This window comes from Schistocerca nitens, chromosome 9 (assembly GCF_023898315.1).
Source record: "Schistocerca nitens isolate TAMUIC-IGC-003100 chromosome 9, iqSchNite1.1, whole genome shotgun sequence".
Taxonomy (NCBI): domain Eukaryota; kingdom Metazoa; phylum Arthropoda; class Insecta; order Orthoptera; family Acrididae; genus Schistocerca; species Schistocerca nitens.
In genome coordinates this window covers 13,449,305-13,476,445 of record NC_064622.1, presented here as the reverse complement: position 1 = coordinate 13,476,445, position 27,141 = coordinate 13,449,305, and the positions used below count along the sequence as shown (strand labels likewise).

General features: G+C 46.7%; 1 protein-coding gene across 1 annotated transcript in view; it reads right to left on the bottom strand.

Moving 5' to 3' along the window:
• Positions 1 to 6,371, bottom strand: part of LOC126203503 (WSCD family member AAEL009094-like) — a 90,675-nt gene extending 84,304 nt beyond the window's left edge. The window contains exons 1-2 of the mRNA XM_049937829.1: positions 6,357 to 6,371; positions 5,101 to 5,292 (exon numbers count right to left, since the gene is read on the bottom strand). Coding sequence (XP_049793786.1) covers positions 5,101 to 5,292; positions 6,357 to 6,371 — 207 coding nt within the window. The remainder of the gene's footprint in view (positions 1 to 5,100; positions 5,293 to 6,356) is intronic.
• Between the last annotated feature and the right edge of the window lie 20,770 nt (positions 6,372 to 27,141).

Sequence of the window (27,141 nt, the reverse complement as noted above, 5' to 3'; positions counted from 1 at the left end):
GATCGAGGAGCACAGGTACAACTCACAGGTGGATTAAAGGAAGTGAATGTTTGCACTCTTTCATCTGTCCCGAGTCAGCCGTCTGTGACTCGGGAGTTTGTGGAGACGAGATATGAAGACGGCGACTAGTTATTTAGCAGCTCACCGAGGTCTCACGGAGCAGAGTGATAACGAACTACCCAGAGATCGGGCTTCTTTGCGAAATGTGGACCCTTAAGGCCAGCGACAAGCAGCGTATTGACCAATTTGAGGTCTGGTCCTCGAGGAGGATGCTGCGCATAAAATGGCCCGAAAGAAGAACTAACGTGTTACTTACAGAGAAACTCAGTATCTCCTTTCTTCTTGCGTCAACTAAAAATTTCTACACTTCCTTGTCCGTATTGTGAAAAGAGATCGAGAGAATCTAGAAAAAATAATCGTGGAGGCAAAGATCGAGGCAAAGATCGAGTGGATGAGACCGAGGGGGAGATCAGTGAGCAGGTGGATGGATGAAACAATCGAGAAGATCTCCAGTCTGTCTCTTCAGCACGCCCTAAGAAAAGTTGGTAACAGCCGAGGATGGAGACGCTTGCTTCGTGCGGGTCACAACACTCAGCAGTGTGTGATGATGATTATGACACTACGTATGCATTAAGTACGTTTATATTGTGTGTCTCAAGGGGTAAGTGTTAAAGTGCCAGGCTGCAAATCCGTAAGTCTCCGGTTTGATCCCTGGCCAGTCCTAGGATTTTTATCTGTCACTTAAAATTTCTTTCATCTCTAGTAAAGTTCGTTGCTGTGAAAAATGCCGAGCTGGTTTGTACTTCCCCCTATAACTGGCTGAGTAAGTCAATTCAGAGGTCGGAGGGAAGAAAACCACGGAGGCTGGCTCTGAGCACTATGGGACTTAACAGCTATGGTCGTCCCCTAGAACTTAGAACTACTTAAACCTAACCAACCGAAGGACGTCACACAACACCCAGCCATCACGAGGCAGAGAAAATCCCTGACCCCGCCGGAAATCGAACCACGAAGGAATTCTGCAAATTGGTCACAAATTTATATTCGTACATGTAGTGGCGGAAAACTGAAAATTGTAAGCTTTTGCGACCGATTGATGACGCTACGGTCACATTTCACTGTTATTGGAAATTCAACCTCCTAAGGGGGTGAAATGTTTTATGAAAATATTTCACTCTGAAAGCATTTTTAGAGCTAAATCTATGAAAGTTGGTATTTCACTTCCCGGAAAGATATCAAGAACAATGTGTTCGGGGATGAAAGTTTCCCGGCCGGCGTGGCCGAGCGGTTCTAGGCGCTTCAGTCTGGAACCGCGCGACCGCTACGGTCGCAGGTTCGAATCCTGCCTCGGGCATGGATGTGTGTCACGTCCTTAGGTTAGTTATGTTTAAGTAGTTCTAAGTTCTAGAGGACTGATGACCTCAGAAGTTAAGTCCCATAGTGCTGAGAGCCATTTTTGAACCGATGGATGAATGCTACGGCTGCTGGCGGTCGGCGGCTGCGCTGCGAGGCCCTCTCCGCTCGGCGTCCACGCGACGACTTGGCTTGTATGGCGCTACAGCGCAGTTTCACTGCGTACGCGGAAAGGATAGTAAACATGTTGATACCACGGCATACAGTCTTTGTGAATTTGATTTCTTTTGCTCAGCTCAACAGTAATTATGCCTCGCAGACAGGCACGTGAAGAATATATACGGACGTCAGCATTTGTGTGTGTGTGGGGGGGGGGGGGGGGGGAGTGTAGTTACGCTCAAAGAAGCCGGGTGGAGTAGTCGGGGAATCGCTCGACATATGAATAGGAGCGATGCCGCTATCCAACGATGGCGGCAGGAACGGGAGAGTCGTGGCCGAACACAGCGTCAAGAAGGAAGCGACGGACCTAGAGAGGCGGCTGAAGCTGAGGACCGGGCAGTGGTCAGAGACGCAGTCGGAGCCCCGTACTCACCACTGCCATCGATCCGACGGCCAGCTGGTGCCTCAGTGGAGGGCGCTGAGATCGCGGCGCCCGTTGTGCTTGCTACCACTCACCTCTGTACGCCAACTGGCCAGTGCCCAGTGGTGTGGGCCAACTTCGGCCTGGAATCTCAGTGAATCACGGAGAACTCAGTCAAGATCCTTATCCTAGTCACAAGATATTCTCAGTCGGCATACCTGCAATTTACTAACTGCAATGTGTCAATTTTCAACGTAAATGTAGCTACGTTTTTGACAGACCAAAACGAACTGCTACAGAGTGTACGAACTGTTTGTAAATTCAGTTATGCTTGATCACTTTAAATTATTCTCTGGTTTACTTCCAGCTTGCACCCATAGTGATACGTTAATTCTGATGTTCATACACAACAGAATTTATAAATGCTTAATAAACACAGTAGGAAAGAGCACAAACCTTTATCATTGCTATAGATATTATTCAGTAAAGTGAACTGATGCTTCATTTGTCACGGACTGTAAGTAAAGATTATAATGAAACTGACTTAAAATGTTCCTAGAAATCTAAAAATCTCAAAGGAAGTGGTAGTTCATACTCATTGCCCTGATTATGTTGAAATGGTCGACATACACAGTCAGCTCGTTCCTTTGTTTGATTAATAAACTATGATTTTTTTGTGTTGTTAATTATTAACAACCATTTCTGCTCAGTTATTACTTCCATTATGCTTTCATACAGATAGGAAAAATTCTGCCTTTAACAACTGAATTTATTTGTGTATACCAAACATTTATTCATACTAAGAATCTTCAGTATTGCATAATAAGAAGAAAATTGTTTAATTATACATGTTTTAATATGAGAATTATACTGCTTCTTGACAGCTCATTTGAATCTAGCTATTTCTATTTACAAATACACACATCAAAATAAGTTTTCAATCACCTCGGTTCCGAGCGTTCCGGAACCTCTACAGAAAATTGGAATAGAGATCAACATAAACATCATTTCCGCCCTTTTTATTGCTCATGAAAACTACACATTGCATGCTTTACCAGCATACAGCGAGACCTTCAGAGGTCGTTCTCCAGAATGCTGTACACACCGGTACCTCTAATACCCAGTAGCACGTCCTCTTGCACTGATGCATACCTGTATTCGTCGTAGTATCCACAAATTTATCAACCCACTGATTGTCCCACTTCTCAACGGCGATTCAGAGTGGTTGGTGGGTCACGTCGTCCATAAACAGCACTTTTCAATCCATCCCAGGCATTTTCGATAGAGTTCATGTCTAGAGAACATGCTGGCCACTCTAGTCGAGTGATGTCGTTATCGTCAAGGAAGTCATTGAGAAGATGTGCACGATTGGGGCGGGAATTTTCGTCCATGAAGACGAATGTCTCGCTGCTGATTTGGTTGCACTGTCGGTCGGAGGATTGTATTCACCTATCTTACAGCCGTTACGGCGCCTTTCATGACCACCAGCGGCGTACGTCGGCCGAACATAATGCCATCCCAAAACAGCAGGGAACCTCCACCTTGCTGCAATCGCTGGACAGTGTGTCTAAGGCGTTCAGCCTGACCGGGTTGCCTCCCAACACGTCTCCAACGATTGTCTCGTTGAAGACATATGCGACACATCTCGGTGAAGAAAACATGCCGGCCGTAGGTGGCCGAGCGGTTCTAGACGCTTCAGTCTGGAACCTCGCGACCGCTACGGTCGCAGGTTCGAATCCTGCCTCGCGCATGGATGTGTGTGATTTACTTAGGTTAGTTAGGTTTAAGTAGTTGTAAGTCCTAGGGGACTGATGGCCTCAGTTTTTACAGTCCCATAGTGCTCAGACCCATTTTTAACCATTTGCTAAATGCACATAGTACAGGTTTCTTGCAGTTGGTATGTCACATTTAAACATTGCTTTGCACATAACTTGTAGCGCAGCACACTGTACATGTTCTTTGTCAGACGTTTTAGGGCTGAGTGAGGGATCGTGGGGTCTGTAGAGGGTGAGGGTGGAGTGAGGTGTTGGAGTGCAGATGCACGGAGGATGGCTGCTGGGGCGTGTCTTTTACTATGGTAAACTGTGAATTTTGAATATTGTTCTTCTATTACCGCTCTTTTGGCCATTGAGCATATTTTTCATTTTTTTTATGTAAAGTATTCTTCCTGTAGAGAGACGATTCCCTTTCTTTTGTTTTGATATAAGACTGGTGTAACTGTTTCGCTCGAAGTGCGTGGCGATTTTTTTTTAGTAAATGTTCAGCGTATATGGAGTTCGTACGTCCACACTTCAGTGACCTACGTTCTTTGTACCTGTCGTTAAACATTTCTTGCAGTGATGCCAATATATTTAGAGTTTTTATATTTCTCTTCTGTCACAGTTTTTTGTTTCTTTTCTTCTGTGGTATTTGTTTTGTGCTGTGTGGATGTAGTACAAAGAGAAAGACAAATGGATGCATAAACACAGCATAAAATGAGTGTAAGTAAAAAACACAAGTGACCTGCTTAGAGACCTCATATCAAAATTTGTATATTTAAATATTTTTCTGTGTATTATAAACTACTGAAGACGACTAGCATGAACGGTCGAAACATATTTGGCACAAACAAATAAAACATTCAGTTGCAAAACAAGGAGTGCCTCGTTTCTGTGTGACAAAGCATACTTTAATGAGAATCTTGTTCATTATTGAGGTTAGCTCTACTGTTTTTTTATATCTTTTCTGTCTCTGTTTTAGTGAAGTAGAAACATTGCAGCACTCTTAAGCTGCTCCCGTATTACTTGTCCTGCACCCTGAATACTTACTATAGAAACACCTTCATTTGTTCAGACATTTGTATAGTTACAAAACAGCATGTCGTGTAGTGAATGTCTTATGTGCAATGTATGGATAATACACTCCTGTACGTTGAGAGATGTAGGCCGAGTTTGGGCGAGTAGTTTACCGAATTAGAAACCCCACACCATTATCATGTGAGACTGCTGCCGCTTATGCATTAGGATCGTCGTTTTAGAGCTGCATGAGGGCAGCAACTACCTCGGCATTCGCCTGGAGTGATTCAGGGAATCCAGTATGAATGCAGAACAGAGAGCTCGCCCTCGGAGTTGCTGATAGTCCGAGACACTGCCCTACACCACGCAGGGTAATGGCGGCGGCGTACTCACGTTGGAGTAGTAGTGGGGGTCGATGGAGACGGAGGAGAGCAGCAGCACGCCGGCCAGGTAGACGCAGACGAGCGACAGCACGGCGCAAAGCCGGCCGCGCCGCAGGCGCAGCTTCTGCAGGGGGCCGCCCCCGCCGCCCCCGCCGCCTCCGCCGCCCCCGCCGCCGCAGGTGCCGCCATACCGGCCGACCGCCTGCGGGCAGGAGGAGCCAATTAGCAGGCTGCGACACTCACTCACTTGTTACTCACAGAGCCGACGCAGGATCTCGCTGGAAAATTAGAGGGTTTGAAAGGGTACAGTACCGCCCGACATTGAAAACAGGTACAACATTCTTCGTTATTCTTGTCACAACAACATATTTTTTGCAATAGTAACTCAGTTTCACTTAACACACCGAAGCCGGATACCAGTGTAGGAAAGAATGACAATTTATTTATTTAATTGTTCACATGTGCAATCCCACAAAATAAATCCCTACATCCAATTTGGTGAGATCTGCGAAATGAATGAATGTATGGTCGTCTGCTAACCGCAGATAGTGAATGTGCAATATATGACCATCTTTGACACGGTCCTTTGGTCACCTTTGGTGGAACCACAGAGATGAAATTTACCTGAGCTCTGACCGCCTGAAATGTGGCTGACCAATACGGTAGCAAGGTGCTCCCCCACCTCGGCAGAGGTGCGAGATAACCTGAAGAACGGCCATGTTTCAGCACTCTGGCGATGGGTTGGTTTATTACCAGTGACGTCATAATGGAGATGGCCGTCTAATGTGAGTGGCAGACGTTGAAAGTAAGTCCTAGTGAAGCACTTAGCCGTTTACTGTTGGAATTACGAGTTTGCAGCTTGCCGGCTTCCTGCCACATATGAGAGTGAAATGACCGTCACGGGAAAATCACAGAAATTACGGCTATTACGAGGGCTTTCGGACTTCAGTCTTTGCCTTGGTTGTTAATTAAGTCCGGCGAAGAATTGTACGGTTTCTACTTTATATTTGGTGTTCAAGGAAAGTGACGTCAGTTTTATATTTTCATTGAATGTCTCATATTCCATATTTGTACGTTACACACTTTTCAAACAGTAGTTTTCGATAGGCGAAATGTTACGGCAGGGATGTTCTGAGTTTCTGATAGCATTATTGTGACAGTAAGGGTTCTTAGTTAAGCTAATGAGGGATTCGAGTGTTGGCTGCGCTACTGAGAGGATGTAAATGGCTTGCGGAAGACTGTCGTTGTAAAGGGTCGCTGCTTTACCTGTTTGGGCGTCATTGTCATGTGTTTCAAAAGAATAAAAAATGATTCAAATGGATCTGAGCACTGTAGGACTTAACATCTGAGGTCATCAGTCCCCTAGAACTTAGAACTACTTAAACCTAACTAACCTAAGGACATCACACACATCCATGCCCTGGGCATGATCCTACGACCGTAGCGGTCGCACGGTTCCAGACTGAAGCGCCTAGAACCGCTCGGTCACTGCGGCCGGCTGTGTTTCAAAGACAGAAAGTTTTATTGAAATATTTCATTATTTTTTTGGGTGATTTAGTTCATTGTTCAGACGAGGATAAGTAAATCACATGACTTGCACTCAGATGTTATAGATTTTTACCACTCCTTTACAATTTCTAGTAATAAATTTAATGGCAGAGAAATATTTCTTACACAATATAATTTTTGTAATGACGACTGCAATGGTCAGACACGTGACTTTCAGTGTTTTAAAGATCAGTCATTGTAAATCATTCAAAATGTCAAATTCCACCATCGTCTGCGCACGAAAGAATTTCAGTTTCTGATTACGTGTGTCGCAGCGTTGCACGGAGCGGAAAACAGCTGCACAGAGTAAAAGGAAAGGATGATCTGTTTAGGATAGCTGCGCGTCCTTGTACTTCGTTGCCCAAGTCTCTCCCTCCTGTTTAGCTACTAGGCTGCTGCTGAGCTGTATATCTTAGGTCAATCATTTCGAGCAGTACTGAGTTTCCGTTGCCACACGTAAGGCAGATGAAAAAGTTTTTAAGGCCGGTTACATTACAGTCAAGAGAATAAGATCATTTACAGGTAGCCTTGTTTCTCAAAGTTCATTTTCAGGGTCAGTGTTGGTAAAATTTATTTCAGATTCCATTTGATATCTAGGCAGTTTCTCACGGTGCAGCGTTACATTTGCCTCTGTGCTATTCAGAATTGGACTTTTATTCAGCCAGACTGTGTACGTAAATTGTCAGGGCATTTTCGCAGAAACATTTTGAGTATTTATTCTTTCAAAACTTTCTCAGTAATTTTATGGAGCATTTTTTGCCGTTAGCTTTGTGTGCTGGAATTGCAAGTCACGTATCGTGACGTCACAGAGTGTAGCACTGCTCACTCTACTGCACGTCACTGTTTCACGGGATAGCTTGTTTAGTTTAGAGTTCCGGTTTTTTAATTACTTTGGCAAAGTTAGTAAGGAATACAGTTATATAATTTCAGTTTTGACGATTCGTTTATCAGCTAGCGTTTCTGTAATTACACCACTCGTATTATTCACGACAACAAGACACATACTCGACTTAGAAAGAATAGCAGTTCAGTTTCAAATAAGTATTTTTACTTTTAATAGTTACAAGGCTCGACAATTTCAGCACTAGAAGAAGGAAAACTTTAGCGAACATCCAGGGAGGGCATCAGGACAAACCAAAACTTCGTAATGAAATCAGCGGTGAGTCTCTCCACCTACAGAAGTGCCACGTTGCCACGGAGAATACATATAAAATACAGAAACTCCAAAAAATAGCCATAAACTTCTTCGACATAGTTTTCTTGTTATTGCAATTAATAAAGACAACTGCAGTCACTCTTTTCCTGAAAAGAATCATCTCGACCACATTCAGTCTGCGTTACAAATTAGAACGTATCAACAACGTTCCTGAGTGGCTTGGAAACAAGTCACTTTAAGTGACTCTAATGTTGCACCACACTGCAGTCAGAATAAGGCGTCTATGTTCCGCAAAACTACACTCCTGGAAATTGAAATAAGAACACCGTGAATTCATTGTCCCAGGAAGGGGAAACTTTATTGACACATTCCTGGGGTCAGATACATCACATGATCACACTGACAGAACCACAGGCACATAGACACAGGCAACAGAGCATGCACAATGTCGGCACTAGTACAGTGTATATCCACCTTTCGCAGCAATGCAGGCTGCTATTCTCCCATGGAGACGATCGTAGAGATGCTGGATGTAGTCCTGTGGAACGGCTTGCCATGCCATTTCCACCTGGCGCCTCAGTTGGACCAGCGTTCGTGCTGGACGTGCAGACCGCGTGAGACGACGCTTCATCCAGTCCCAAACATGCTCAATGGGGGACAGATCCGGAGATCTTGCTGGCCAGGGTAGTTGACTTACACCTTCTAGAGCACGTTGGGTGGCACGGGATACATGCGGACGTGCATTGTCCTGTTGGAACAGCAAGTTCCCTTGCCGGTCTAGGAATGCTAGAACGATGGGTTCGATGACGGTTTGGATGTACCGTGCACTATTCAGTGTCCCCTCGACGATCACCAGTGGTGTACGGCCAGTGTAGGAGATCGCTCCCCACACCATGATGCCGGGTGTTGGCCCTGTGTGCCTCGGTCGTATGCAGTCCTGATTGTGGCGCTCACCTGCACGGCGCCAAACACGCATACGACCATCATTGGCACCAAGGCAGAAGAGACTCTCATCGCTGAAGACGACACGTCTCCATTCGTCCCTCCATTCACGCCTGTCGCGACACCACTGGAGGCGGGCTGCACGATGTTGGGGCGTGAGCGGAAGACGGCCTAACGGTATGCGGGACCGTAGCCCAGCTTCATGGAGACGGTTGCGAATGGTCCTCGCCGATACCCCAGGAGCAACAGTGTCCCTAATTTGCTGGGAAGTGGCGGTGCGGTCCCCTACGGCACTGCATAGGATCCTACGGTCTTGGCGTGCATCCGTTCGTCGCTGCGGTCCGGTCCCAGGTCGACGGGCACGTGCACCTTCTGCCGACCACTGGCGACAACATCGATGTACTGTGGAGACCTCACGCCCCACGTGTTGAGCAATTCGGCAGTACGTCCACCCGGCCTCCCGCATGCCCACTATACGCCCTCGCTCAAAGTCCGTCAACTGCACATACGGTTCACGTCCACGCTGTCGCGGCATGCTACCAGTGTTAAAGACTGCGATGGAGCTCCGTATGCCACGGCAAACTGGCTGACACTGACGGCGGCGGTGCACAAATGCTGCGCAGCTAGCGCCATTCGACGGCCAACACCGCGGTTCCTGGTGTGTCCGCTGTGCCGTGCGTGTGATCATTGCTTGTACAGCCCTCTCGCAGTGTCCGGAGCAAGTATGGTGGGTCTGACATACCGGTGTCAATGTGTTCTTTTCTCCATTTCCAGGAGTGTATTTATTTTACATATGATCTGTTTCCAATAAAGGGCTGACAAGGAATAACTGATTCATTTATCATTTGACGAAATGACGGTCCACCCATAACGACTTCTCTAAGTTGTGGGGAGAGCGGCGGCCACGCCCCCCGCTGTCGCGGTGGCCCTCGACACGCCGACATCGACGGCCAGAAAGACGAAGCCCTGCCCGAGCGAGCCACGCGTGGATAGAGGCGCCATGCCACGCGGTCCCTCCCCCCAGAGATTCGAGTCCTCCCTCGGGCAGGGGTGTGTGCACTCGTGTGTGTGTGTGTGTGTGTGTGTGTGTGTGTTGTTCTTAGCATAAGTTTGTTTAAGTAGTGTGTAAGTGTACGGACTGATGACCTCAGCAGTTTGGTCGCATAGGAATTCACACACACACACACACACACACACACACACACACACACTCATCATTAGCGCCGCACCTCGCCTTTCTCCGATTACCTAGCGACGCGAAACATAAGTAATAGCCCCATACTCACAGCTAACCGCATAAGCTCAAATACAAATGCAAACACAAATTACAGGTACCTTATCCCATTAAACCATGCTGTAAACTAAATTATACATTAAGCGGGCTGCAACATTGAATTGCTGTGCCAACATTTTGGGACACCAGAACTTCCAGTGGTAAATATTCTCCAGAGACTAAAAGGCCGGATCTGTGATGGAGCGCCGGCCGGAGTGGCTGTGCGGTTCTAGGCGCTACAGACTGGAGCCGAGCGACCGCTACGGTCGCAGGTTCGAATCCTGCCTCGGGCATGGATGTGTGTGAAGTCCTTAGGTTAGTTAGGTGTAATTAGTTCTAAGTTCTAGGCGACTGATGACCTCAGTGTTAAGTCGCATAGTGCTCAGAGCCATTTGAACCATTTTTTTGTGATGGAGCAGTACGGCTCTGGTGGTCCTAATAAGAAGTCTGTTTACTCACACAGCGTGTTCAGGTATGGCGTCTTTCAGTGGCCTACGGGGCTTGCTGGTACCTTCCAACTCGATCCAGAATAGAACTCCAAATGGCTCTGCAGTGCTCGGACACCGCGTGGATTGCTACACTGGGCTGCCATTGTCAGAGATGACCCAGTTGGGTCTCCTGGTCGGACGATGTCATCCTAGTGTCTGGTCGGGGTGCGTGGTGGTTGTCGCAAAGTAGTCTGTGTGGGTGACGCAGACACCCAGGCTTGCGCAACTCGCGGCTTCGCCTGTAGGGCATGCAACCCGGAATACAAAGGTGACGGGGGGGATCTGTGTCCGGTAGGGGTAGCCGCAGGGGACAAGAGAGTGACTCAACATCTACGTCTATAGCTACACAATTACTGTGCAGTTCACAATTAAATGCGTGACAGAGGTTTCATCGAACTACCATCTAACTATTTCTGTACCATTTCACTCTCGAATAGTGTGTGGGGAAAACGAATACATTTTTTCTTACGTAGATCGGCGCCAAGAAAATATTTTCGCAGTTGCACATGAGGACTGAAATTTCATAGGAATATCCTGCCGCAATGGAAAAAACTTTTTGTTTGAATGACTGCCGTTCCAGTTCTCGTACCATATGTGTGGCACTCTCTCCCCTATTTCGCGATCGGACAAAACGAGCTGCCCTTCTTGTAACTTTTTGGATGGCGTCTGTCAGTCCTATCTGATGCTGGTCCCACAGATCGGAGCAATACTCCAGAATAGGACGAACTAGCGTAGTGTATGCAGTGTCTTTAGTAGGAGCCTTGGGTCTTGTAAGTTTTCTGCCAAGAAAACGCAGTACTCGGTTTGCTTCCCGTCAACGTTGTCTGTGTGATCGCTCCAATTTAAGTTGTTCCTAATTGTAATTCCTAGCCATTTGGCCGAATTCACAGCTTTTAGATTTGTGTGATATATAGTGTAACGGAAATTTAACGGACTAGATTTAGTATACATGTGGATGAGCTCACACTTTTGATTGTTTAGAGACAGTTGCCACTTTTTGCACCATACAGATATCTTGTCTAAATGATTTTGCAGATAGTTTTGGTCATCCGTTGACTTGACGAGACGGTAAACAAGATATCATCGTCTGCAAATGACTCTTCAGATTGCCTCGTAAATGAATTATCTAGAGGGCGTATGACACTTGGTTCGGTGACGCGAGATACCACTACCGTTTCGGTCGATCACTTTTCGTCAGTTACTACGAACTCTCACCTTCCTGACAGGAAATCACGAACGTAGTTGCACCACTGAGACGGTACTCCGCGGGCGCGCAGTTTGATTAGAAGCCACCTGTGAGAAACTACACTGCTGTTCAGGTTTACGGTGTGAACGTTCGACTCGGGTCGGAGTGTGTGCTTTGTCGAAAATCTCTAATACGTTAGTGAACCGTGAATCTATTTTCAAAATCTTTTCTTAAGAAGTTACTTTATTTTCTAGCGATTCATCAAGAACATTAACACATTTAATCACACTAAGTGAGTGTGGAAGTAGTTGCCAGAGGGTAACTGATGAAAACAAATTAAATTTCTTACAACAAATGGAAATTTTATTCCTAAAAGCCCTTTAAAAAAAACAGATTTAAAATTATTATCAGAAAGCAGCCTCAAAATATCAAGTTACAATTTTACTCAGAGGCAGAAAGACAAATAGTGACAGTATGAGCTTTCGGGCTGAGAACCTTGCCGCTGCCTTTTGACACGGCCGTAGTCACAACCGCTTACAACAACCTCTGAAAGACTACACTAGTGCAAATCTGCAACACACCAGATTACTTTAAACTAAAAATTTTAACAACTCACACAAGCTCATAAACTATACACCCTGTAGGACGGATGTAATTGGTACAAAACACTAACATAAAAAAAAAACTAACTTGCCACCGAAGGTGCAACTTGATTTAAAAAAAAACTCTTACGGTGGAAGGGTGGCAACTTTATATACTAAATTGACCATTTAAATAAAAACCCATGAAATGTAGTCTTACATAAAATATACAAACATGCTCTAGATTACACATATACGGCCTCTCAAGATGATAGGGAAGATGAAAACATATTTCAGGAATTCGGCCGTTACGCTTCAAGCAATAAATTCGTTAACACCGAATGCGACAAACATGACAGGGGCAGCTATTAACGTACGGCACAAAGACAGACAGACAGTAACTGCCTAACAAAAGCGGACGAGATACAAACTAGCAAGCTGGGGACGAGGGACTGACCGAGAAAACAAGTAGAATTTAAGAAGTAAATGAAGCAACATATCACCAATCACTTGACTTCTAATAACTGTGATTTCTGGCGAAGACCTGGTGCAGCACCCCCTAAACGCTCTCCCGAACCGTCCGCTGCCAGCCGCTTCAACGGACGCAGGAAGGCGCGCCGATCTCCCGTCTCACGACGTCGCAGTTCGCACCGGCCAGACCGATGTCGTGGGTTGACTCCTGTTGCTCTCGTGTCGGCCGAGAAGCCACTACCCCTCGCTATACGGCGCGGCCCACTGGACTGACGTGGCGACCTCACATGCGCCGATGCTCAAGACGGACAAGTCATCTTGAGTCCCAGTGCGCGACCGACCAACCGATCGATCCGACAGCCAACGACCATTGCCTGAACAAACTCGAGCGGACTGGCGGCCTAACACATACTAGCACTCCGGACGATAGACAGCCACTGACTGCCCCACACTGACCCGGCTGACCAACTGACCAGACTCGCCCACTTAGCGAGCTCATAGCACCCCTTAAATGCACGCGAACACGCTACCTTTCCCCTTTCCCGCCAGAGGGTGACACCAAAGCTGGAATTTAGAGAGCCTGTATATAGAGAGAGAGGCGATAGGTGAAGTTGCCCGTGATTGGTTGATTAGCTTTGGCAGAAAAATGGCGCCAAACGTCTCTCGCGCTTCCTATGTTCGCCGTGCTTTTGAGTTGAATTGAAGTTCAGAGAACTTTTGGAAACGATTAAAAGGTTTTTGAATTATTGAGAGACTTGTTATGCGTTGTGCATGCATGTTCGATTTAGTTGTATATTGTGGTGTCACCGCCAGACACCACACTTGCTAGGTGGTAGCCTTTAAATCGGCCGCGGTCCGTTAGTATACGTCGGACCCGCGTGTCGCCACTATCAGTGATTGCAGACCGAGCGCCACCACACGGCAGGTCTAGTCTAGAGAGCCTCCCTAGCACTCGCCCCAGTTGTACAGCCGACTTTGCTAGCGATGGTTCACTGACTACATAGGCTCTCATTTGCAGAGACGACAGTTTAGCATAGCCTTCAGCTACGTCATTTGCTACGGCCTAGCAAGGTGCCATATTCAGTTACTATGTCTTCTGAACAGATAATATTGTAAATCATGTACCGTCAAGAGCGACGTTGATCATTAATGGATTAAAGTTAAGTATCAAACTAATTACGTCCGCTTTCTGAATTCTAATTCCTTGTCATGTTCCAGACCTCACGTCAGTATAGTTCTTCCCTCCTCACGCCAGGCTGCGTGAGCTAAAACGCGTGCATTTCGGCCTGCTCTAGTAACACGGCGTTGGCTCTTGTGCCAACGCTACATATATCGTTTTTAGTACGTAATTAGCGTTTGCGATCTTAAATACGAGAAGAAGTAGTGAAGCGTTTTGTGATGAACTCGGTAGGCCTACATGTTTGAAGTAAACACGTTAGTAATTGTACAATATTGTTTTTGACATCTGCAATTCGTTCTGGAGACGTTCGTAAACGGTGCCCGGTTGTGCTGCATTTGGTTGTTCCAACAGAGGCGGAGGTGGATTTCGCACGTCAGCATTTCCAAACAATGAAGAAAGACGAAAGCAGTGGGCAGTCGCAGTCAACAGGTCTGACATAAATCAAACAGGAGCCTCGTGGAAAACAACCAAGTACTCTTATCTAAGCAAAGTAAGTCGTTTTTGCTTTTTACTACACGTAAAACAACTTGCAATATACGTAGTTAAATTTGAAAACAGACCTGTAAATTGACTGTTTGGAAATTATTATAACACATTATTCTTATAAACAAAGGCATTTAACGAATGATTTCGCCATATTGTCTTGTGCTTTTGATTCGGTGAGTGTGTACTCCACTATTCCAGTACTGGCCATTCAAAAGTCGCGCCCGCAGTATGGCAGAAAAATGGCCGCCGTATCGTCCGGCTGGCCACTCCCTCCCTATACAGGCTCTCTACTGGAATTGCCACAGCGGCGCTACTGCCAAAAACGGAGAGCGACTGCTTCACAATACCCGCTGCGGCGCGCTTTTCAAAACAGCAAATTTTACCACGGCTCGGCTCAGTTAGAAACGTCTGCATGACCGGAGGAGGGACCGGGACCTCGACTTGGGCGTGCACCGAGGCGAGGCGTCCAGCGTCCAGCCAGCCCTCAGAGCTCCACCTCTGCCAGTGCCCGTCTCCCGCTGTCCAGTCTCCACAGAAGCCAGCAATCGTTAGCGCCAGGATTTCACACGGAACAAGTCCCGCCCACTCACCCCCGGTCTTCCCGGTCTTTGTTGGTCTCCTGGGCGTCGTTTCAGTTGACCCACGTGGTTTACCGCGTACGGATGCACTCGCTCGGAGTGAATGTTAAATTAATATCTTGCTAGGTCGTAAATTTTGCCACATGGTTAAAAGACACGTTACCAAAATCGTGCACAATTGGCCTCAGCTGTGCCAGGTGCTTCCACAGCAAACATAACACAAAACAATTTAGCACCGAATTCTTTAAATACGAGAACTCAGTATTCAGATGAATAGCCTATGAAGAAACATACTTCTATGTGAGGAAAAGCACCCAAAGCTAAAACAGGAAAAACCTACCCTCAAAGAATAATTTGCTCTGAGAGATATGAACCACGGTATACTTGACACTCGAGTTTCAGAACTCAGACAGTATACGCGAAACAGGCATCAGTGTTCACTATAATTCCACAGGGCATCAAAATTACTTTGTTCTTGCTAGATCGATGCAGGCTGTTTTCGCGTGTTATTCACTGAATAGTTTTGCTGAAAAGTTTTAGGGGTGGAAGAAGAGCTAGCACAGCGTGAAGGACGTTTTACAGCTGTGAAACACTGCAGCATTTATTTCCTCCATAACTGCCCTGTGGCAAACATACACATCATCATTATTATTTTTTAAAAATGGTTTGAATGAAATTTACAAAATTAATAAATCTTTTGGTTAAAAATAGACAGGACAAAGAATAACGACAGATTATTTTCCTGAGACGTTTGCAACACCATATATTACATTAACCACACAGAAACAGCCACAATTCTTTATAACCTCGTTTATAATGCGCAGGTATAGCACTGGAAGAATTTACAAGTTAAAATTCACCCATCACCCATGCAAATACCAACGAAATATGTCATAAGAAATAACTTACTGCTTTCATTAGGCATTTCTACTTTATGGCATTCTTATATTCTTTAATTTTCGTGAGCTAGTATGAGGACGTACATAAACAAAACAACCTTCACTTATTTGTATATAACGTTGATTTTGGACAACAGAGTTATTCGGCTGCATCCGTGGCTTTACTACCGACACGACAGATTCAAGACCATTGTTTTCGCATTGTATGTTTGCTCTGCTGTTTCCCTCAAATAAACGTATTACAATAAGTGAGTTAATTAACGAAAATTTCTCCTTATTGCCCTTAAATAACATCACGTTATTTTTTTTGTTTTCTATTGCTGGCGATGCTATCAATTCTCTATAAATATTTTTATTTCTTTAATAATGCAAATTCATATTATATTACTATCAAGAAAAACTTAAATTTGTTATCATTACTGACTCTCAACACAGTGTAACATGTGTTGGACTGTGACGATAACAACTTTGATGTGGCTTCCAGTTTGTGGAACCGGCGGCTGTTTAGGGGAGGGCCTTACACTGTGGATGGGCGTGGAGGGGGGTGAATGGGCGGGACTTGTTTCGGGTGAAATGCTAGCGCGGTTATCGCGGGGATCCGTGTATCCGTGTTTGTCACGGTCGGTGGGCTGCTCCCAGGATGACTCTGTAGCAGGGTACGCAGTGTCTGCCACAGGCCCAGACCTGTGCGTGGGCTCCAGACGGGGCGCGCGCTCCGCCCCACGCCGGCTGCTACAGCCTGCCACACCTGTGCCTCCGTGTAGAAGCGGTCGATAGCGGCCCGGTCCACGGCGGACCACGGCACAGCAGGCCACTGTGCAGGGCCGCAGCCACGGCACGCCGGCACCGCCCACGCCTCCTCCTCCTCACCCCCCTCACCCCCCCCCCCCCCCCTGGCTGACCGCCGCGAGACTGTGGCGCCGTACGTCACACTTACGTTCGACGTCAGCTGCCACTCCCTTCTGCACGTACTGGTAGCGCGCAGTTCTCTCTCTGTACTTTGTAGCAAGTTAACTGCCGCTGTCGCCTCCCTGTACTGAACATCCTCATCTGGCCACAGTCACAAAGTTCTATGTCATTTACGTGATCGTGAAAAGAGGTCTCGAAACCTGCAAAAGCTGTTTAATCAATAATTTCTACTACTTTGATTACTTTCCGTCTAAAATCATCGTCACGTCGACCTACAACGAAACAAGTGAATCTGTCGCTATAAGACTGAGAATACGTCCCCACTCACCAATCTTGTTCTAAGTAGGCTGTTTAGGTTTCTATGTTGGTAACGCCACGTCTTACCTTAGAAGCTAAATTAAGAAAAGGCAAACCTATGTTTCTAGCATTTGTAGACTTAGAGACACCTTCTGACAATCTTGACTGGAATACTCTCTTTCAAATTCTGAAGGTGTCAGGGGTAAAATACAGGGAGCGAAAGGCTATTTACAATTCGTACAGAAACCAGATGGCAGTTATAAGAGTCGAGGGACATGAAAGGGAAGCAGTGATTGGGAAGGGAGTGAGACAGGGTTGTAGCCTCTCCCCGATGTTATTCAATCTGTATATTGAGCAAGCAGTGAAGGAAACGAAAGAAAAATTCGGAGTAGGTATTAAAATCCATGGAGAAGAAATAAAAACTTTGAGGTTCGCCGATGACATTGTAATTCTGTCAGAGACAACAGAGGACTTGGAAGAGCAGTTGAACGGAATGGACAGTGTCTTGAAAGGGGGTATAAGATGAACATCAACAAAAGCAAAACGAGGATAATGGAATGTAGTCGAATTAAGTCGTGTGAAGCTGAGGGAATTAGATTAGAAAATGAGACACTTAAAGTAGTAAAGGAGTTTTGCTATTTGGGGAGCAAAATACCTGATGATGGTCGAAGTAGAGAGGATATAAAATGTAGACTGGCAATGGCAAGGAAAGCGTTTCTGAAGAAGAGAAATTTGTTAACATCGAGTATAAATTTAAGTGTCAGGAAGTCGTTTCTGAAAGTATTTGTATGGAGTGTAGCCATGTATGGAAGTGAAACATGGACGATAAATAGTTTGGACAAGAAGAGAATAGAAGCTTCTGAAATGTGGTGCTACAGAAGAATGCTGAAGATTAGATGGGTACATCACATAACTAATGAGGAGGTATTGAATAGGATTGGGGAGAAGAGAAATTTGTGGCACAACTTGACTAGTAGAAGGGATCAGTTGGTAGGACATGTTCTGAGGCATCAAGGGATCATCAGTTTAGTATTGGAGGGCAGCGTGGATGGTAAAAATCGTAGAGGGAGACCAAGAGATTAATACAGTAAGCAGATTCAGAAGTATGTAGGTTGCAGTAGTTACTGGGAGATGAAGCAGCTTGCACAGGATAGAGTAGCATGGAGAGCTGCATCAAACCAGTCTCAGGACTGAAGACCACAACAACAACAACATCTGGGAGTAGGTATTAGGAGTGACTTAAAATGGAATGACCACGTAAAATTAATAGTCGGTAAAGCAGATGCCAGACTGAGATTCATTGGAAGAATCCTAAGGAAATGCAGTCCGAAAAGTAGGAAGTAGGTTACAGTACGCTTGTTCGCCCACTGCTTGAATACTGTTCAGCGGTGTGGGATCCATACCAGATGGGGTTGATAGAAGAGATAGAGAAGATCCAACGGAGAGCAGCGCGCTTCGTTACAGGATCGCGAAAGCGTTACGGAGATGATAGATAAACTTCTGTGGAAGACTCTGCAGGAGAGATGCTCAGTAGCTCGGTACGGGCTTTTGTTGAAGTTTTGAGAACATACCTTCACCGAGGAGTCAAGTAGTATATTGGTCCCTCCTACGTACATCTCGCGAAGAGACCATGAGGATAAAATTAGAGAGAGATTAGAGCCCACACGAGATTAGAGCCCACACAGAGGAATACCGACAATCTCTGTTTCCACGAACAATACGAGACTGGAATAGAAGGCAGAACCGATAGAGGTACTCAAGGTACCCTCCGCTACACACCGTCAGGTGGCTTGCGGAGTATGGATGTAGTTGTAGATGCACTGGTCTTCAAACACCCGGCGACCTACTACTTCTCAGCTGGCTTTCAACAGTGATTTCTTTCTGTGATATTCATTAAGGAGAACGTTTGTGCACCTACACTACCACAGGTCCTCGAACAGTTGAAAAAACGTACTGCGAGGACATCAGCGACGATGGACGTGTTTAGACGAGTATGGGCGGAATTGGAGTATCGATGTGATACTCATCGCTGGTGGAGAACGTATGGAACATATGTAATCTATAAACCTGATAGATTCGTAAATGTGTGTCCCTAGTTTCATAGTCGCATGTCCTACAATTTAATAAATGTATGCGTTCCAAATAGATATATTGTTTTTGCAACATCCTGAATTACGACAATGAGTAAAACACGAAGGATAACGAGGATTCCAGCCATTTTGGTGCATGGGGGTAGCAGTTGTTGCACAGAAGAACGGTTCAGTTTGGGAAGGCAGAAAGGTTCTAAGTTCACCAACCAAGTATTTCGCCCGCAGTAAGACGAGTGCGTTAGAAGGTGCAGCGAGTGGCGTAAGCGAGTACAGCTGGCGAGCAGGACGGCAGAAGCAGGAAGCTCAGCGGGTCAGCGTGTGACCGCGAGCGATTCAGCGGCAAGTGTGCGACAGCGAGGGAGCCGGCCCAACTTCGGTGCTCCTCCGAAACGCTGTGCGAGAAGCGCGATGTGCTTTGTAGCTTCATTCGGTGTGGGTCTGTCAAGACGGTGAACGTAGCGAAACAAATCGTTAAGCAAACGTAGCAGTGGGAGGGACTGTGGCGGCTGGGAATCAGGGGGACGGTGAAGTCTAAGCGCTTCCGCAATCGTCGTAAATACACCCGGCGATAGCCCAATAGACACTGGATCAGAAGGATCGATGGTGTTGACCTGATTCGCGCTCGATTCTCCGATTAGTGTTAGGTAACACATCGTGCAAGATCGCTCCAGTTCTCCGGTACACGGCTGCCACACTGTCGGCGAGGATGGCTGCATCTTCGTGAGTTCCCAGGAGCCACCTTCGAGACCGGAACGACAGGTGCCGCCGATGAGCCGCTCATGGCGGAAGACTGCCAACACGACGCCGGGCTGGGTCGCGAACTGCTCCAACGTCGTCGCAGCCTCCGATCCGCCAGCGGCTTGCTGAGGGCGCGTCAGACTCGGCGAAGAGGGCGATGGCGCGGCAACGCAGTCTCCTTGTGGGCCGTCACGGCACCAGACATCTCCAGGACGCAGTGGTGGTGGGGGGGGGGGGGGGGGGGGGGCGCGGGGGGGAGGGACCGAGCACTCCCGCTCCCCCTCAGAGGTCCAGCCGGGGGAATGGCGTGAGGGTCCGCCCCCGGGGCATTGCAGAGGACTGGAGACGCCGTCTGGGCGGTAAAATTACTGAATGAACGTTGCTGCGTCTGCCGACACGTCCGGGAACCCACCACGGGCCTTCTGGATGGAGTAGGGGTGGGCACCAGCCGGGTCAGTGTGGGTCAGGGCGGAGCTGCCGCTGGTGGGGCACTGGTTCGACTTCGTGTTGTACACACCGACAAAACAAATGTCGCACTCGACTGATTTGGGACCGCTCCATTGAGCGGGCACGTGAAATACGTGTCGTACTCATACATATTCATAACTTTCGTGATGGATCACACTGTTCGATTTATGTACCATACTATGTTTCTTCTTTTATGAGGCTTCATACAGCACTTAAGAAAACTTTAGATCAATGTATTTATTTCTGGGTGGTCAAAGTTTCGTTGTGTTTTTCAACTACTGACAGCAAATCGAATGCTACTTGACAGTTGAGGTGAAAGAGCGGGCCGGGCAATGTACCCCCATATGCTTGCTAACTCTGGCCACCTACATTTCTTTTCCATTACTTCCTCTGTAATGTACTAACTAGTATGTAACGCTTTCGTACAAAAGCCAATGTTCACTGAGCAGCGGTAAAAATTGCTGTTTTGAAGAGCGCGCCACAGCGCGTAGGGTGCAGCAGTCACCGTCCGTTTCTGGCGGTGGCGCCGCTGTGGCAATCGGAGCTTTGGTGTCTCCCTCTGGTGGGAAAGGGGAAAGGTTGCCTGTTCACGTGCATTTAAAGGGCACTATGAGCTCCCAAGTCGGTCAGTCTGGGTCAGTCTCTCGTCCCCAGCTTGCTCGTCTGTCTCTCGTCCGCATTTGTTAGGCAGATAGTGTCTGTCCGTCGTCCGGGGTGCTAGTATGTCTTTCGTTCGGATCAACGTTTAAAGCCGGCAATATGAGAGTCTTTCCACTTCGCCAGTAAGAGAACTCAGCGAGTGGTCGCCCGGTTGGGGCTTAGTTCCTGCATCTGAGTCTGCGCGTTAGGCCGCCAGTCTGCTCGAGTTTGCTCAGGCAATGGTCATTGGCGGTTGGATGGATCGGTTGGTCGGTCGCGCACTGACACACAAGATGACTTGTCCGCCTTGAGCGTCGGCGCATGTGAGGTCGCCACGTGAGTCCAGTGGGCCGCGGCGTATAGCGAGGGGTAGTGACTTCGCGGTCGACACGAGAGCAACAGGAGTCAACCCACGACATCGGTCTGGCCGGTGCGAGCTGCGACGCCGTGGTGTAACTGGTTCTCCGAGCGCTTCTGGGCCCCTTCAGTTACCATCTTGTGGAGCTTGGCTCGGTCCTTTCCTAATTAGAAGTTAAGTGGTTGGTAACATGTTGTGTGATTTACTCTTGTTAAATTCTACTTGTTTTCTTGGTCAGTCTCTCGTCCTCAGCTTGCTCATCTGTCTCTCGTCCGCATTTGTTAGGCAGTTAGTGTCTGTCTGTAGTTCGGAGCTGCCTCTGTCATGTTTGTCGGATTTGTTGTGTTAACGAATTTATTGCTTGGAGTGTAACGGCCTAATACCTGAAATATGTTTTGACATTGCCTATGATCTTGAGAGGCGGTATCTGTGTGATGTAGAGCATCTTAACTTGTTTGGCCAACCGTATTTTATATGAGATTGCATTTTATGCGCTTTTATTTAAATGATCATTTTAGTATATAAACTTGCTACCCTTTCACTGTAAGACTTTTTTTAGAAGCTAAAATCAAGTTGTACCTTTGGTGGCAAAGTTAATATTTTAATTTTTAGTCTTTTGTGCCATTTCCATCCCTCCTACGGGGTTGCATAGTTTGTGTCCTTGTTTAAATTGTTAAAACCTTTAGTTTAAAGTAATCTGGTGTGTTGCCGATTTGCACCAGTGTAGTCTTTCAGAGGCTGTTGTGAGCGGTCGTAACTACGGCCGTGTCAAAACGCAGTGGCAAGGTTCTCTGCCCGAAAGCTCATACAGTCAAAACTTGTTTCTTTCTGCCTCTGAATAAATTGTAACTTGATATTTAGAGGGTGCTTTCTGATTATAATTTTAAATCTCTTTTTTTAAGAAAAAAATGCTTTTAGGCGCTACTGAAGTGAATAAAATTCCCATTTGTTTAAAGCAGTTTGGCTATGATTTCATCAGTTACTCCCTGGCAACTGCTTCCACGCTCACATAGTGTGATTGAATGTGTTAATGTTCTTGATGAATCACTTGTAAATAAAATAAGTTCTTAAGAATATTCTTTGAAAATAAATTCACGGTACACATACGACATCACGGAAGTAGAAAAACGTTCACGCCGGCCCTATTTTTTTTGGGTCTTATGTCAAAGCGGTAGGTGGATCAAAACCAAATGTCCAGACACTCTGTGACTAAAATGGTACTGAAACACAGGATGACAGACTAAAGGCCGAAATACTAAATGTCTTTTTCCAAAGCTGTTTCACAGAGGAAGACTGCACTGTAGTTCCTTCTCTAGATTGTCGCACAGATCACAAAATGGTAGATATCGAAATAGACGACAGAGGGATAGAGAAACAATTAAAATCGCTCAAAAGAGGAAAGGCCGCTGGACCTGATGGGATACCAGTTCGATTTTACACGGAGTACGCGAAGGAACTTGCCCCCCTTCTTGTAGCCGTGTACCGTAGGTCTCTAGAAGAGCGTAGCGTTCCAAAGGATTGGAAAAGGGCACAGGTCATCCCCGTTTTCAAGAAGGGACGTCGAACAGATCTGCAGAACTATAGACCTATATCTCTAACGTCGATCAGTTGTAGAATTTTGGAACACGTATTATGTTCGAGTATAATGACTTTTCTGGAGACTAGAAATCTACTCTGTAGGAATCAGTATGGGTTTCGAAAAAGACAGTCGTGTGAAACCAGCTCGCGCTATTCGTCCACGAGACTCAGAGGGCCATAGACACGGGTTCACAGGTAGATGCCGTGTTTCTTGACTTCCGCAAGGCGTTCGATACAGTTCCCCACAGTCGTTTAATGAACAAAGTAAGAGCACATGGACTATCAGACCAATTGTGTGATTGGACAGAAGAGTTCCTAGATAACAGAAGGCAGCATGTCGTTCTCAATGGAGAGAAGTCTTCCGAAGTAAGAGTGATTTCAGGTGTGCCGCAGGGAAGTGTCGTAGGACCGTTGCTATTCACAATATACATAAATGACCTTGTGGATGACATCGGAAGTTCATCTGAGCCTTTTTGCGGATGATGCTGTGGTATATCGAGAGGTTGTAACAATGGAAAATTGTACTGAAATGCAGGAGGATCTGCAGCGAATTGACGCATGTTGCAGGGAATGGCAACTGAATGTCAATGTAGAAAAGTGTAATGTGCTGCGAATGCATAGAAAGAAAGATCCCTTATCATTTAGCTACAATATAGCAGGTCAGCAACTGGAAGCAGTTAATTCCATAAATTATCTGGGAGTACGCATTAGGAATGATTTAAAATGGAATGATCATATAAAGTTGATCGTCGGTAAAGCAGATGCCAGACTGAGATTCATTGGAAGAGTCCTAAGGAAATGCAGTCCGAAAAGTAGGAAGTAGGTTACAGTACGCTTGTTCGCCCACTGCTTGAATACTGCTGAGCAGTGCGGGATCCGTACCAGATAGGGTTGATAGAAGAGATAGAGAATATCCAACGGAGATGATCGCGCTTCGTTACAGGATCATTTAGTAATCTCGAAAGCGTTACGGAGATGATAGATAAACTCCAGTGGAAGACTCTGCAAGAGAGACGTTCAGTAGCTCGGTACGGGCTTTTGTTGAAGTTTTGAGAACGTACCTTCACCGAGGGGTGAAGCAGGATATTGGTCCCTCCTACGTATATCTCGCGAAGAGACCATGGGAATAAAATCAGAGAGATTAGAGCCCACACAGAGGCATAAAGACAATCTGTCTTTGCACGAACAATACGAGACTGGAATAGAAGGGAGAACCGATAGAGGTAGTCTAGGTACCCTCCGCCACACACCGTCAGGTGGCTTGCTGAGTATGGATGTAGATGCAGATGTGGATGTAGATGTACTTGGACCCGGTGGTCGGCCGCAGTGAGCGCCGCAGCCCCGCCCCGCCGCCTACTGGCGCCAGACACGCGTCCGCCGTGGCGCGCGTCCAGATGGCGCCAGTGCGCCCCTCCCCGGCTGGCGCGCTGCCCACCCGGTTTACCGGTTCGCTGGCCGCAGCCGGAGCAGCTCCTCCGCGGCTAATAGCGACTCCAATCGCGGTCGCTATTTTCGGATCGTTCGCGAGGCGCGGCCTTTATGCCGCGACGCAACGAGAACGCCGCCTGCTTCACTCACACCCTTCGTCTCGGCCTACAGTACGGGCACAGTCCACAGGCTGAGCGAAGGGTTCTTTGTGCCGCTAACTGTCGCTCGCTATCCTCAGTGGCTCCGAACGCACCGTAACCCAGATCCTGCCAGCAGTGCCGAGCTGCTGCGCTCGGGTAATAGACCATCCCAGACTGGGTAATTCCAGATAAGAGCCTAACAAGTCTCCCGCTTCTTGCGACGCTAAACACCTCACACGAACTCCTCAGACTGAGCACCGGCAGTCTCAGTACTTGCATTAACCCTCTAAATACAGCGCGGTGGCAGAGGACGTCGCAAACAGAGTGTTCGCCGAAGTACGTGTCAGTCCTCAGTCCGCTCACTTTCTGTTTACAGGAATTCCCAGGTCCACCCTTCCCCCTTGCAAGCAGTAAAGGAAACAAGAGAAAAGTTCGGAGTAGGTATTAAAATTCATGGAGGAGAAGTAAAAACTTTGAGGTTCGCCGATGACATCGTAATTCTGTCAGAGACAGCAAAGGACTTGGAAGAGCAGTTGAACGGAATGGACAGTGCCTTGAAAGGAGGGTATAAGATGAACATCAACAAAAACAAGACGAGGATAATGGAATGTAGCCAAATTAAATCTGGTGATGCTGAGGGAACTAGATTAGGAAATGAGAGGCTTAAAGTAGTAAAGGAGTTTTGCTATTTTGGGGAGCAAAATAACCGATTATGGTCGAAGTAGAGAGGATATAAAATGTATACTGGCAATGGCAAGGAAAGCGTTTCTGAAGAAGAGAAATTTGTTAACATCGGGTATAGATTTAAGTGTCAGGAAGTCGTTTCTGAAAGTAATTGTATGTAGTGTAGCCATGTATGGAAGTGAAACATGGACGATAAATAGTTTGGACAAGAAGAGAATAGAAGCTTTCGAAATGCTGAAGATTAGATGGGTAGATCACATAACTATTGAGGAAGTATTGAACAGCATTGGGGAGCAGTTTGTGGCACAACTTGATAGAAGAAGGGATCGGTTGGTAGGACTTGTGCTGAGGCATCAAGGGATCACCAATTTAGTACTGGAGGGCAGCGTGGAGGGTAAAAATCGTAGAGGGAGACCAAGAGATGAGTACAGTAAGCAGATTCAGAAGGATGTAGGTTGCAGTAAGTGCTGGGAGATGAAGAAGCTTGCACAGGATAGAGTAGCATGGAGAGCTGCATCAAGTGCCGGCCGAAGTGGCCGCGCGGTTCTGGCGCTGCAGTCTGGAACCGCGAGACCGCTACGGTCGCAGGTTCGAATCCTGCCTCGGGCATGGATGTGTGTGATGTCCTTAGGTTAGTTAGGTTTAACTAGTTCTAAGTTCTAGGGGACTAATGACCTCAGCAGTTGAGTCCCATAGTGCTCAGAGCCAAGAGCTGCATCAAACCAGTCTCAGTACTGAAGGTAACAACAACAACAACAACAACAACAACCCTTCCTCCCGAGTATTGCACGTCTGTATCTCCTGTTTCCTTGTGCAGACAGTCAGAAACTAGACGTTGAACTGAAAACATCGCACAGGCGACACTCCATACAGCGTGCGGTCGATCACGTACGTATTTACTTTGTCGTCTCTCCCTTTGCTTTTGCCGCTGTTCGTGCTGACCGTCGCTGCATACTGCGATAAGTGCCACGCACGTAATTACGTGTTTGCTTTTCTAGGAATAGGGACCACATACACATGATGAGGTTATACCTCAAACAGTTCGTGGACTGTCTGAGGGCGAAGGTGAAGGGGTAGAACCTCCGTGCGATATCACCGAATGAAGTGAAGGGGAGGAAGAAAGTGTGAACGTGGAGTGCCACAGCAGCGATGCAGAACAGTCCGGCAACGAACGGTCTGATCCCTTGGATGATATTCAATGCAATGATCAACGTTTTTACGTCGGAAAAGACGGAAAAACACTTTGGATAAGGAATTGCTTATCTCTTTCGTATAAAACGAAATCAAAAGACATTATAAAAGTATTGCCAGGCCCGACCAGCGAGGGGAGAAATATTTCCTCGAAACTGGACGCGTTCCTGAGATTGATTCATATGAATATGATTGACAAAACTATCGCTTACACAAACCTTTTTATATCAGAACGGACGTGTGTAACTCAATATGCGATGGAAAGAGGTTCTAGGTTTACTTCTTCTTAGGAAATAAAAGCTCTTTCTGGAGTTCTAGTCTCGACCGCTCTCAACAAAAGTAGCCGCGCCACTGCCCGAAAAGCTTGGAAACGTAACAGCACAGGGATGACGGCTTGCCGAGCTGCGTATTCCTATAACAGATTTATGTTGCTACTGAAAGCGTCGGGTTTGATGAGAGGGCGTCCAGGGCAATACGAGAAAAGTATTATAAATTAGCAAGTATTAGGTAGTTGTACAGGGGCTTCGAAAGTAACACTAAAAACAAATTACTGCCTATCACAATTTGTAACCACTGATGAAATGCTGCCTCCCTTTGGAGGTCGGTGTAGTTTCACTCAGTACCCGCCTGCCTAACCGGTAAAGTACAGTCTGAAATTGTGTGCCATGTCCGACAGTACACACTTTTGAGATATACTGTGGCAACCACAGGGAAAGGGCTTTACTTTATATCGAACAAACAGC